The 13,214-nt window shown below is 46.1% G+C and overlaps 1 protein-coding gene across 2 annotated transcripts in view; it reads right to left on the bottom strand.

Annotated features, from left to right (window-relative positions):
• The window catches only part of BBS2 (Bardet-Biedl syndrome 2), a 39,359-nt gene that overhangs the window by 20,473 nt on the left and 5,672 nt on the right, over nt 1–13,214 (bottom strand). For both annotated transcript variants that reach the window (XM_069738666.1, XM_069738665.1), the window contains exons 5-8: nt 12,608–12,670; nt 6,640–6,717; nt 2,818–2,922; nt 517–603 (exon numbers count right to left, since the gene is read on the bottom strand). In XM_069738666.1, coding sequence (XP_069594767.1) covers nt 517–603; nt 2,818–2,922; nt 6,640–6,717; nt 12,608–12,670 — 333 coding nt within the window. The remainder of the gene's footprint in view (nt 1–516; nt 604–2,817; nt 2,923–6,639; nt 6,718–12,607; nt 12,671–13,214) is intronic.

Below are 13,214 nucleotides of genomic sequence, written 5' to 3'. Positions count from 1 at the left end.
TTACAGGACTGTTCACTGCACTTTTGATATAAAATACCGTACTCATTTTTAAGCAGGAGATTATCACTACAGGACTAGGTGTCTGGTGCATCCTAGTCCAACCCCGCCCCATCCACTTTTTGTCAATCACTGGTGTTGGCGGGATTTTATACAGCTCAGCATTTTGAGCTCTGCTAGATCTGTGATTCTATCACAACTACTGCACCCAGTAAACTAAGTGACACATCGTTGGAATCAGGGTCTCTGTCCCTACATTATACTGTTGTCAGATTACATAGCAGAACATGCTGATAGATTCCCTTAAAAAAAATTGCTGCTACAACTATGTGGAGTTTTGTGCTCCTGATCCAGCACATACATAGTTGCCATTCCAGGACGAGTAACAAGAGGTTTATAAAGGTCAGCGGCTGTATGTGAATCGGTTATATAAAAAATCATTGGTCTGCACATTTACATCCCACCGATCAAAGGTGACATGCATGTGCATCATTCTATTTCCAGTATGAATACACTTACCTTTCCATTGGACCATCCCGTGATCAGCTCACAAACCCCATCAGAATTAAGGTCGAAGGCGTGGATGCTCATTGCAAGGTTTTTGGACTGTGAATGGAAACATATGGACATTATAGGGTTCAAGAAGCAAAGCAGCGACAACAGTCACTATAGAAAATCTCTTGTGCCCTCACGTTTATACCACATTAGTATAAATGTCACAGTCTTCAAATTTTTTAATCAAAGGGGTTGTCGGAGTTAAAGCGAACCTGTCAGCACTATTTTGCAAAGTAAACTACAAGCATTGTCAGTGTTAAAATGATACCTGGGGTGAAGAAATACGTCTTGTGGTTCTTGTGGAATCAGTGTTAGAAGTTTTCAGTTAATGATATGCATATGCTCCAGGGCGGGACTGTAGGCAGAGTCTTAAGGTACCGTCACACTAGACGATATCGCTAGCGATCCGTGACGTTGCAGCGTCCTCGCTAGCGATATCGTCCAGTGTGACAGGCAGCAGCGATCAGGCCCCTGCTGTGCTGTCGCTGGTCGGGGACGAAAGTCCAGAACTTTATTTGGTCGCTGGACTCCCCGCAGACATCGCTGAATCGGCGTGTGTGACACCGATTCAGCGATGTCTTCACTGGTAACCAGGGTAAACATCGGGTAACTAAGCACAGGGCCGCACTTAGTAACCCGATGTTTACCCTGGTTACCATCCTAAAAGTAAAAAAAAAAAAAAAACACTACATACTTACCTACCGCTGTCTGTCCTCCAGCGCTGTGCTCTGCACTCCTCCTGCTCTGGCTGTGAGCGTCGGTCAGCCGGAAAGCAGAGCGGTGACGTCACCGCTCTGCTTTCCGGCCGCTGTGCTCACAGTCAGTACAGGAGGAGTGCAGAGCACAGCGCTGGAGGACAGACAGCGGTAGGTAAGTATGTAGTGTTTTTTTTTTTTTTTTACTTTTAGGATGGTAACCAGGGTAAACATCGGGTTACTAAGCGCGGCCCTGCGCTTAGTAACCCGATATTTACCCTGGTTACCGGCATCGTTGGTCGCTGGAGAGCGGTCTGTGTGACAGCTCTCCAGCGACCAAACAGCGACGCTGCAGCGATCCGGATCGTTGTCGGTATCGCTGCAGCGTCGCTAAGTGTGACAGTACCTTTACCTTCCTGCTCTAAGCCAGAGAAACCAAGGAAAGACCTGACCACAGGCTGCCCGAAGCACAAACATGTTCCTCATAAGAAATGCAGAGAAAGAGAAAGTCTGTTGCTGCTCATATGTCCGTGATTTTTTGCAGTCCATGCAAAATTACAGAGACCTGTCAACAAGGCAAATCTATTGGTCTGTGAACAAAAAAAAAAAATTGGACTGCACTCAGATGTCAGAGTGCGGTTTGTTTTTCATGGACTGTTAAACATCCTCCAGGAGGTGGAGAAATCTGATGACAAAATCACTAATAAAACTTGGGACGATTTTCTCGCATGAGAAAATCTCTGTTTTGTGAATGAGGCCTAAGAAGAGGGAATGGTAACACTTAATTTTTAAATTTATTCAGAAATTTGTGGTTGAAATTACAAAGAAGCTGCACAGTACAAAACTCTTAGAGAAGACGCGCCATCATTTTTATTTTATGGGCACTACAACTACTAACCAGAATGCAGATGATAACAAAGCAGATGCTTTCAAGCTCAATTTCTGGGAAATTAAAGGGAATCTGTCACCCCAAAAATCGTATCTGAGCTAAGCCCACCAGCATCAGGGGCCAGTATTCTGTAATGCTGTAGATAAGCCCCCGATGTAACCTGAAAGATGAGAAAAAGAGGTTAGATTATACTCACCCAGGGGCGGTCCGATCCGATGGGCGTCGCGGTCCGGCGCCTCCCATCTTCTTACGATGACGTCCTCTTCTTGTCTTCATGCTGCGGCTCCGGCGCAGGCGTACTTTGTCTGCCCTGTTGAGGGCAAAGTACTGGAGGGAAAGGTCAGAGAGGCCCGGTGCCTGCGCACTGCAGTACTCTGCCCTCAACAGGGCAGACAAAGTACGCCTGCACCGGAGCCGCAGCATGAAGACAAGAAGAGGATGTCATTGTAAGAAGATGGGAGGCGCCGGACCGGACCGTGACGCCCATCGGACCGAACCACCCCCCACCAGGTGAGTATAATCTAACCTCCTTTTCTCATCTTTCAGGATACATCGGGGGCTTATCTGCAGCATTACAGAATGCTGTAGATAAGCCCCTGATGCTGGTGGGCTTAGCTCAGATACGATTTTTGGGGTGACAGGTTCCCTTTAAAAAAACCATACAAAAAAAAACAAACATGCCTTTATCCTCCAGTACCGCGACATCCGTTCATACACCCCAACCGTGCCATTAGACAGCGCATATCCAAATCGGCTGGAATACATGGGGCACATTGCTGTAACCGTCTAAAATAAAAAAAAGAGAAGAAAATCTCATTAACATGTTGCAAAGAATTCAGCGGAAATTGATCTGTTGTGAGGATTTTAGGTCTGTGTCTTGTCAATTTATACTGCAGATTCGTGGAATTTGAGAATATTTTGCTACAGATATGTAGTAAAGATTTGCACCTGATTCATAAAATCCTACTAACTAGTCTATATGGGCATGTAGGTCATAGGAAGCTGAACAAAATGATACCTTGATATCTACAATCTGATGTCTTATTCCAGAGACATCCGCATTTTTCTTAATATGCAAATGAGCTGTTAAGATCTATGGGCCGGACATAGATCTCTCTGAGAATCTGCCTCCAGAGCTTACTACTAGTGAGGAGCGAATATACTCGTTACTCGAGATTTCTCGAGCATTCTTGGGTGTCCTCTGAGTATTTTTTTTAGTGCTCGGAGATTGTTTTCATTGCCGCAGCTGAATGATTTACATCTGTTAGCCAGCATAAGGACATGTGGGGATTCCCTAGCAGCCAAAGCTTACATTCAACAGCCAATGGACGGATTTCGTAAAAGGTGACCGTACTTATATTATACAGCACCATCTGTCTTGTTGCTCCAAGGGCATTAGTTATTGTGCGGAACGCCCCTGTGGGAAGATCTATGTTGGGTTAGCTACAAGGGAATTGAAGGTGAGGTCTAGGGAACACGTCAAAGACATTGAAAAGAGCATAACAGCGTCTGGATTAAAAACATCGCCAAAACACTTCCTTACCCATCATCAGAGCAATGCAAAGCTTCTTAAGGTAAAGGGCATTGATACTGTATCCTTGGGCCCCAGGGGTGGTGATCTTGGTAGGGTCCTTGCCCAAATGGATCTTCAGGCTGGGCACAATGTCACCGGGTGGTCTCAACGAAAGCTTTGGGTTCAGTGCTTTCTTGTGATTTGCTGTCTAACTTCTTTACAAATATTAAAACCGTAGCATTCAGTTTTATGGGGATAATTTGATGGGTTTTTTAGTTTTTATTCATGCGTTGTTGGATATCTATATGCATGTGCACTAGATGCGAACATGGGTGCAGATGTAATCCAAACACATGGTGCATCAATTTTTCATGTTTATTTTCTTTGGAATATTAGCATATGCCTTTTTATTTAGATACTTATCATCTTCGCTCGGCCATTTGAAAATGATTTTGCCCATATGAAGGGTGTCATCCTAGTACTTCCTGAGGCTTTTCTGGCTGCTGAGCCAATGTGGACCATCACTGAGGTTTTTATAAAAGTGTGACCCCTGATGATTTACGCTTTTCATAGCAAGGAAGGTCATCTACTATGGACATTTTTCCTGAATTGTATCTAATATATAATTGCCTAGAATACTACTTCCTGCAATTTGTGCCAACTTCCTGTCCGGAGCTAATGTCCGGAGCTAATGTCCGGAGCTAATGTCCGGAGATAAGTGACGTCAACAGTGTCCAGTGTCTGATTGGTTGCCGCCTGCTGCGAGCGACCAATCAGAAACGTGCCGTACTGTGACACACTCCGCCCGCCATTTTGGTGTGATTTTTGAATTTTTACCTCACAGCAAGTTTCTACTGCGTGGAGGCGGGCCCAGTGACGTTGCTCTTCAAGCTCCTGCCGAATTTCGTCAAAAAAATGATAATACCATTTACCAAAACTATATATATTTAGTTGTGAAGTGGTTCAGTGACATTTTCACACCAATTTTGAACTTTTGTTTGGTGTTTTCTCCATATACTGCCTATTATTTTTGTTCTTTCTTACTATTATTTATTAATTGTATTATTCTTACATTTGAATAAATAAAGTATATATGGATTCTAGACTCCCGATTCTTTAGAATCGGGCTGCCATCTAGTTTATGTATAATTATATAGTGCCTGTTGCACATGTCACTTTATATCTTTTATATATATGTAGTTTCAATAGCAAGAAAGGTCATTCGTTATGGACATCTTATTTATCTGCATATATTGAATGGTGTTCATGTATATATATGTTTTATCCTTGTAGCTTGAGCACGTGTTACTTCATATTCATCATGTTCACAACACCAAAATCACCTTCTTTCTGCACCTTTTGTTGTATATTACGGTTTTATCTGCATAAGACAAGGGTTATATGTTACCCTCTGTAACTTAACTACCTGAGCATTACATGTTCGGGCTTTATCTAGTATCTGCACCTTAGGGTTGGCATATTCATAACATAGGGATCGTTTTAATTACATATAATGCTATGAATATAGCTAATCCTTGGTTATATCCCCTAGCATAACTAAGATCACAAAGTTTGGGAATTTTCCTAATCAATTACATTTTTGGGATAGTTAACTTTTATATTGTAGCATAATGCGACACCTTGTAATGTGCTCATTTTACCCCCACATTTAGCTAACGATATTATGCACACTTTATTTATTTGTATGCCCGTATTCACTTATTTTATCCACTCACTCAGTCACATCTTATATTTCGGGTAGCTACATATAGATTTACATACATCACATGTTCGTTGTAGTTTTTGGCTGAGTGGAGCGCGCACCTGCATGTGCACTGGCTTTGGCTGCGCTGACTTTCGGTTCAGTGGGGCTCTGGAACGCACCGCCGTCTTAATATTGACGGCGCTGCGGGTTTGCGCTCCAATTACCGGAAGCGGCGAGTCACATGATAAGTCATGTGCCCAGTATATTCACTCGGCCAAATTAAAGCACCTTCAATATCAGGGGGAGTGCTCATACATACGTCACTCTGGGATAACATTGGCCAGACGCAGAATAAAAGCCGGCATTTCCCCTTCCCCATACACCACCCCTGAAGAAGGCATTACGAAACGTGCGTTGGGGTGGAAGGAGGCCCGGCCAGATCGCCCATACCAACGCTGGACTCCATACTGGGATTTTGCATTCAATAAGTAACACTGATCTTCATTTTTTTGCACATTGTGTGAGGTCTGTTTCTTGGATCGATATATATACACACTCTCATCTGGTCATTCATATTTAGCACTTTCTTTGGCTTATATTAATAATTGATTACATGACCTCGATGACCTAAGTAATCCAAATCAGGAATTATTTGATCTGTGTCCCTATTGCTACCACTGACCAATATGGCCCAGCACAGGTCCATGTGGACATTTTTACTATTTTTTTTCACAAAGTATGCGGATATTTCTGGCAGGCCTCCTTCACACAAGAGGCATCTTGTTGACTTTCTAATTAAATTTATGTGTTTCATGAATATTTAATAAAATTATGTGACTCTTTTAACAAACACATTGTTTGATAAGGGGTCGTTTGTGTATGTTCCGGTCAATGGTTCTGACTTGATCAAACTGGTGGATTTCCTTGATATACCTTTTTGACCACAATTATATAGCTTTGGACTTGGTTGTGATAATAATAATCTCTGGAGGCAGGCTCTCGTGGAGATCTATGTCCGGCCCATAGATCTTTACAGTTCATTTACATATTAAGCAAATTGTGTATTTCTCTGCAATAAAGCATCATATATCAGATATCAAGGTATCATTGTATTCAACTTTCTATGACCTCCATGAAAGTGGCAATGATCCGGGAGGGTACATCACAATAGCTCGTTAGATTACACTCATCTTTGATTTACTTTACATCAGATGCTTTCTACGAGAGATGGAAATGGGCCTTCAACAAGACCGCTCATGTCTATGGGGAATCCAGCTTCACTTGCCTCTGTCTCTGTCATCTCAGCGACAATCTCGTCTTCTTTGAACACTCTTATATCAAAGTCTTCAGATCCAACAAGAAGCTGTAATAAATCATGATGAAAAAAATTGTATTTTACTGCTTCATTCAAACTGTAGCAAATGCAGTACTGCCATGGACTTAGGACCACAGTGTCCCACAAACCCTTTTTCAAAAGTAGCAGATGGTTGAGCACTCGCTAAAGAGTTACATGGAGCTGAGCTGCAAATGACAGGTCCCCAATTACAGAGATCAGGGAGGGCCCCAGTGGGTGGAAACCCTCCCAATCTGTCAGCAGGCTATCTGAGAGCAGCATGATATAGGGGAACAGATTCTGATTCCAGCGATGTGTTACTTACTAGGCTGCTTTCTATAGTTTTGATATACTCCCTGTTTTCTCTGTTGCAGATGCAGCAGTGCTCAGAATGCTGAGCTGCGTATAACGCTGCCCACATCACTGATTGGCAGCTTCCTCTGTACACTGTAGATAATCAGTGGTGGAGGTGGCAGTATACAACTTAAGGCCCCTTCACATTGAGCGACGCTGCAGCGATACCGACAACGATCCGGATCGCTGCAGCGTCGCTGTTTGGTCGCTGGAGAGCTGTCACACAGACCTCTCTCCAGCGACCAACGATGCCGGTAACCAGGGTAAACATCGGGTAACTAAGCGCAGGGCCGCGCTTAGTAACCCGATGTTTACCCTGGTTACCATCCTAAAAGTAAAAAAAACAAACACTACATACTTACCTACCGCTGTCTGTCCCCGGCGCTGTGCTCTGCACTCCTCCTGTACTGGCTGTGAGCACAGCGGCCGGAAAGCAGAGCGGTGACGTCACCGCTCTGCTTTCCAGCTGACCGACGCTCACAGCCAGTACAGGAGGAGTGCAGAGCAGAGCGCCGGGGACAGACAGCGGTAGGTAAGTATGTACTGTTTGTTTTTTTTACTTTTAGGATGGTAACCAGGGTAAACATCGGGTTACTAAGCGCGGCCCTGCGCTTAGTTACCCGATGTTTACCCTGGTTACCAGTGAAGACATCGCTGGATCGGTGTCACACACGCCGATCCAGCGATGTCCACGGGAGATCTAGCGACGAAATAAAGTTCTGGACTTTGTTCAGCGACCAACGATGGCACAGCAGGGGCCTGATCGTTGGTCGCTGTCACACATAGCGATTTCTTTAACGATATCGTTGCAACGTCACCAAAAGCAACGATATCGTTAACAATATCGTTATGTGTGAAGGTACCTTTAGACTGACTGACTGGCTCATGAGACCTAGTCCGGCAGCGATAGTCTCCTGCTGATAAGGCACTGTTTGTATTGAAACTATAACACACAGACTAATAGGTGATACATCTGTGGAATCAGGCTATCTTGCTCTAGATTATGCCGCTCTCAGATTAAATACCAAAAACCTGATGACAGATTCCCTTTAAATAATCTGTAACATGACCTGAGCCCCACTCTTTCCTTGTTACATACAATCTGCACATAAAAGGGGACAGTCTGTACTGACAATTCTAAAAAATATAGGGATTTTTGTGTACTCACCGTAAAATCCTTTTCTCCGAGCCATTCATTGGGAGACACAGACCGTGGGTGTATGCTGTTGCCACTAGGAGGCTAACACTAAGTGATACAAAAAAAGTCAGCTCCTCCCCTGCAGTATACACCCTCCTGCTGGCTCTCAGCTAACCAGTTCGGTGCAAAAGTAGTAGGAGATCAATAATAACATATGAGAGTATAGTATATCCTTTGGAAACCTGTATGACCTGTAGAAAAAAAAACAAGCGGAGCGAAGGGAACTGCCTCCATTGCTATTATTCTAATGAAGGATACTCATAGCAACTCGGATGGAATGAGGGAAGGTACCGATTGGGGCTGAAATTCAGCCCTGTCTTGAGGACCCGCGTCTTTTAACGACGTAGCAGAAGAGATAGCCCACGACCAGACAGGCCATACTGGCATTTGCCAGAATTGCCTGATGGCCATTCCGGCCCGGAAAGAGGGGATGAGTGACCAAGTGCGGGGGCTCCCTGTTGAAGGACCACGGCCTTGTTTCAAGGGAGGACTCCAACCCTCTGGAGGTGTCCAGGATCGTCCTTAAAAAAGGATATCTGCTTGGCTGAATACGAGGAAGACCTGTCTGAGTCTATCCGCTAGCCCAAGTGAGGAAGGGTATCGTAAGGTACATATGTATATAGACGGGTTCAGCGTAATCCTGGAAGGATGGTTGGAAGTCGACCAGATAGGAGAGAATGGCCACGCACCCAGAGTGCCAGAGGTGCATGACAGCCGTCATGAAAATGGCGAACACTTTGGGAGCAGTAGCAAAGCCAAAGGGAAAGGTCGTGACTTGTGAAGGTAAGCATCCCGAATGTTGATGGATGCCAGGAAAAAACTCCAGCTTTTCCTATTGAAGTGATGGCCGAGTGGGGGAACGCCATCCAAAGGAGGATGACCTTTTCGAAGCTTGTTAGAATTTAGAGTTCCAGGATCGGTCTTATCTTTCGGTCCTCCTTTTGGAACCAAGATCCCTCAGATCTAGACTGTCCTGGACAACCCTTCCACTGTTGGTTGGCTCCACAGGACCCTGCTATCCTTTGTGCCCACGTGGGGAACACTCCCAATTATTTACCAAATAAGTGACCACTCTGTAAGGGAGTGATGACAGAGGCTTTTTTTTTTTTTAATCGCAGAGTATGCTTCCGTTCTCTGATCCATAAAGCTGAATGAAATGGGAGTCGCTGCAGACAGTGTCGCACAACTAGCCGCATTCAAAGAGGCATGCACCAGAAAAGCCTCCCGCTCAAGAGATTTGAATGGCCCGCTGTACTGTCTCCGGAGGAGAGATAATTGATCTGAAACAAACAAATATAGACCAACACTGGAACCATCAGTAACAAAAAACTTCATAGACCAAGCACCCTATGGTGAGGTGTATAGCATATTTTACATAGGACACTCCTATGTGTTGCGGACACTACTCAATCTTTTTGTAAATGAAAAAAGCTAAGGTGTCCGACCAGTAGACCATTGGTCTGGTAACCCTTGTGGGCTAAGGCAGGGTAAGGTGCTGAACTCGATGCCGCAAGACGGAACGAGTCATTGTCTGACAGTCCGTGGCATTTTTAAAACATGATCCATCGGGCAGGAAAACTGGTAGGCGCCAGGTAGCGAAGTGTGCGGTTGCATCCGCTAGTGAGGAGAAAAACCCATCTCTTGAGTTGCTGCCGTCTTTGAACGTGCAGAGATAAAAAGGATGAACTCTCAATCAACCAACCTCTTAACAGGGAGGTGGAGAGGAATCGTCCGCCTCCTCGCATCATCCACTAAATAGTGGCGATGCAGAGGGGAACTGCTCGGACGTCAAAAAGAAAGGCATCTGTACAACTACGGGGATCAAGTTTCCTGGAGGGCCGGGTTGACATCAGGCCTGGTGGTAGCAGAGTATACGTAGAGGGGACACACCATGAGCTCATTTGATGATGATAACGTGAGGAGATCGGTGTCCTTTGACGGACCCGTCACCCAGAGTATACATGAGGCGACAACTTCATGTGCTCTTTTGATGATAGTGTGGGGAGATCGGTGTCCTTTGAAGGACCCGTCGCCCAGAGTATATGTGGAGGCAATACTCCATGTGCTCATTTGACGATGGTGTGAGGAGATCGGAATCCTTTGAAGGACCCATCGCCGCGAGTATACGTGGAGGCAATACTCCATGTGCTCATTTGATGCTGGTGTGAGGAGATCGGTGTCCTTTGAGAGACCCGTCGCCAGAGTATACGTGGAGGAGACACTCCATGTGTTCCTTTGATGCTGGTGTGAAGACATCGGTGTCCTATGAAGGACCCGTCGCCCAGGGTATACATGGAGACAACACTCCGTGTGCTCATTGGTGCTGGTGTGAGGAGATCGGTGTCCTTTGAAGGAAGAAGATGAACGCCGAGAATAGAGTTCTCGTCCTGAATAGGGAGGCGGAACCTGAAGCGCAGCCTAGCAGGGGGCGGAGATCCGGGTTGCGGCCTACACAAACCCGAAGCCGGGGGCTAAATTTTTTAAGCCAGCCGGCACCGAACGAAGGAAAACGGGGAAAAGAAGCCGCCGATTGCGCAGAGCCCTCCACCGTTCGAGCCCCGGCACTTACCCCAGTATGCAGCTTTGTTCAGCAGGTCAGAAAAGAAAGAGAGCCTTTGCTGTTGCTGCTGTTTGGACGGTGCAGGGATAAGAAAAGTCCTCAATCCATAGTCCCTTTGGAGGTAGAGAGGAACCGTCCGCCTCCTTGTACCATCTTCTTTTCGTGGTGGTACAGTGGGGGCTGCTCGGACACCACGCTGGAAAGTACCTCTGAACAGCCGAGGGTAAAACCTGGTGGGCAGGGCTGAATGTCCGGCAATAGGCCTGGCTGCAGACGAGGATACTGGAGGCGACACTCCAGTGCTCGTCTGATAAGGGAGGGGGGAGATCGGTGTCCTTGAAGGGGACCGTCGCCCCTAGAATCAGCTCAGGCAGTGGCTTCCCACGTCACAGGAGAGGATACGGAGAGGTAACACTCCCATGCTCGCCTGTTGTTGGTTCGGGGAGATCGGAACATGAAAGAATCCGTCGCCCCATTCGTCCGTTGTAAAGGTAGAAAGAGTTTTTGGGATCTGAATAGCAGACCCGTCCGTGTGCCTCCTACGGACACTAAGCAAGAACTGGTTAGCTGAGAGCCAGCAGGAGGGTGTATACTGCATGGGAGGAGATCACTTTTTTAATATCACTTAGTGTCAGCCTCCTAGTGGCAGCAGCATACACCCCACGGTCTGTGTCCCCCAATGAGGCGAAGGACAAATATATATTTAATTAACATTTCATCATACCTGGATTTAAAGGATATCCCCCGAATGCTCACCCCCATCTTGAAAGAAAGTTGTTCCAGGGATCACTATCAAAATCGTCCATTCCACTCAGGTAAACCTTATATTGGTAGCGTGATCGCTTATAAGCCACACAGGACGTAGCGCCGGTGTGTATGCACTTTTTGTGCGTATATATTTTTTATTTACTACTTATAGTCTTCTACCCTAGTAGTGATATAGGGGTCCACCTGCTGCAGTCCGCCTTTGTCAAACGTTACAGCGCCGCTATCTCCCAATATTTCTTGTATGTTCCAGGGATCAGGTAATCACCAGGGATCCCCCAGCCATTGATGCTGATCACCAGGGGTCCCCCAGCCATTGATGGTGATCACCAGGGGTCCCCCAGCCATTGATGGTGATCACCAGGGGTCCTCCAGCCATTGATGGTGATCACCAGGAGACCCCCAGCCATTGATGGTGATCACAGGGGTCCACCAGCCATTGATGGTGATCACCAGGGGTCCCCCAGCCATTGATGGTGATCACCAGGGGTCCCCCAGCCATTGATGGTGATCACCAGGGGTCCCCCCAGCCATTGATGGTGATCACCAGGGGCCCACCAGCCATTAATGGTGATCACCAGGGGTCCACCAGCCATTGATGGTGATCACCAGGGGTCCCCCAGCCCTTGATGGTGATCACCAGGGGTCCCCCAGCCGTTGATGTGATCACCAGGGGTCCCCCAGCCATTGATGGTGATCTCCAGGGGTCCCCCAGCCATTGATGGTGATCACCAGGGGTCCTCCAGCCATTGATGGTGATCACAGGGGTCCCCTAGCCATTGATGGTGATCACCAGGGGTCCTCCGGCCATTGATGGTGATCACAGGGGTCTACCAGCCATTGGTGGTGATCACCAGGGGTCCACCAGCCATTGATGGTGATCACCAGGAGTCCCCCAGCCATTGATGGTGATCACCTGGGGTCCCCCAGCCATTGATGGTGATCACCAAGGGTCCCCAAGCCATTGATGAGGCAGGGCAAGTAGTACTAAATGGCATCTGACCCTATCTGGAAGAAGCCACAATCACTTCTGCAATCCTTACCTCTTTTTTCCCATCTCCATCGAAATCACACAAGGCGAGGGAGCGCACATTGTCCCCTGTAACCTGAAACACATCAAACAAGAAACATCTCACAGAACAGCAGATGAATTACACAGACAGCAAAAAAAGTCAAGACAAAGATTACACCCCTACTGAGGTCTATGGAAGCAAAAAAGGAAAGCCAAAATCATGGCCGATATAAGGAGTATGGGGTCATATATCATTTTCCTTGTGATGTGTGGTGCCAGTAAAAATTTACTGAGCCGTTTCTCAAGTCAAGTCAAGGGACTTTTACATGGGCATATAATCAGCCAAATGATTGTAAGAGCAATTGTTCATGGTCACTGGTGCAAACATGGCAGCGATCAGCCAAACAGAGGATATGCTGCCGACAATATGCAATATGTATGGGTGCCAAACTAGAACGTCAGCCATGTAAAAGGGTCTTTAAATGGAACCAATCAATGCGTGTTTTTACGATCAGTGATTTTTCATCAATGAAAAAAAATAAAGAAAAAAAAATAAAGAAATTATCAAACTTCTCTTTTGGCACACAGATTGTACACTGGTGCCATCCGAGCGCTGTCAGTGATTGTCATGGATCCAT

This window comes from Ranitomeya imitator, chromosome 9 (assembly GCF_032444005.1).
Source record: "Ranitomeya imitator isolate aRanImi1 chromosome 9, aRanImi1.pri, whole genome shotgun sequence".
NCBI lineage: Eukaryota > Metazoa > Chordata > Amphibia > Anura > Dendrobatidae > Ranitomeya > Ranitomeya imitator.
The sequence above is the reverse complement of the archived record's forward strand: the minus strand, read 5'-3'. Positions and strand labels throughout refer to the sequence as shown.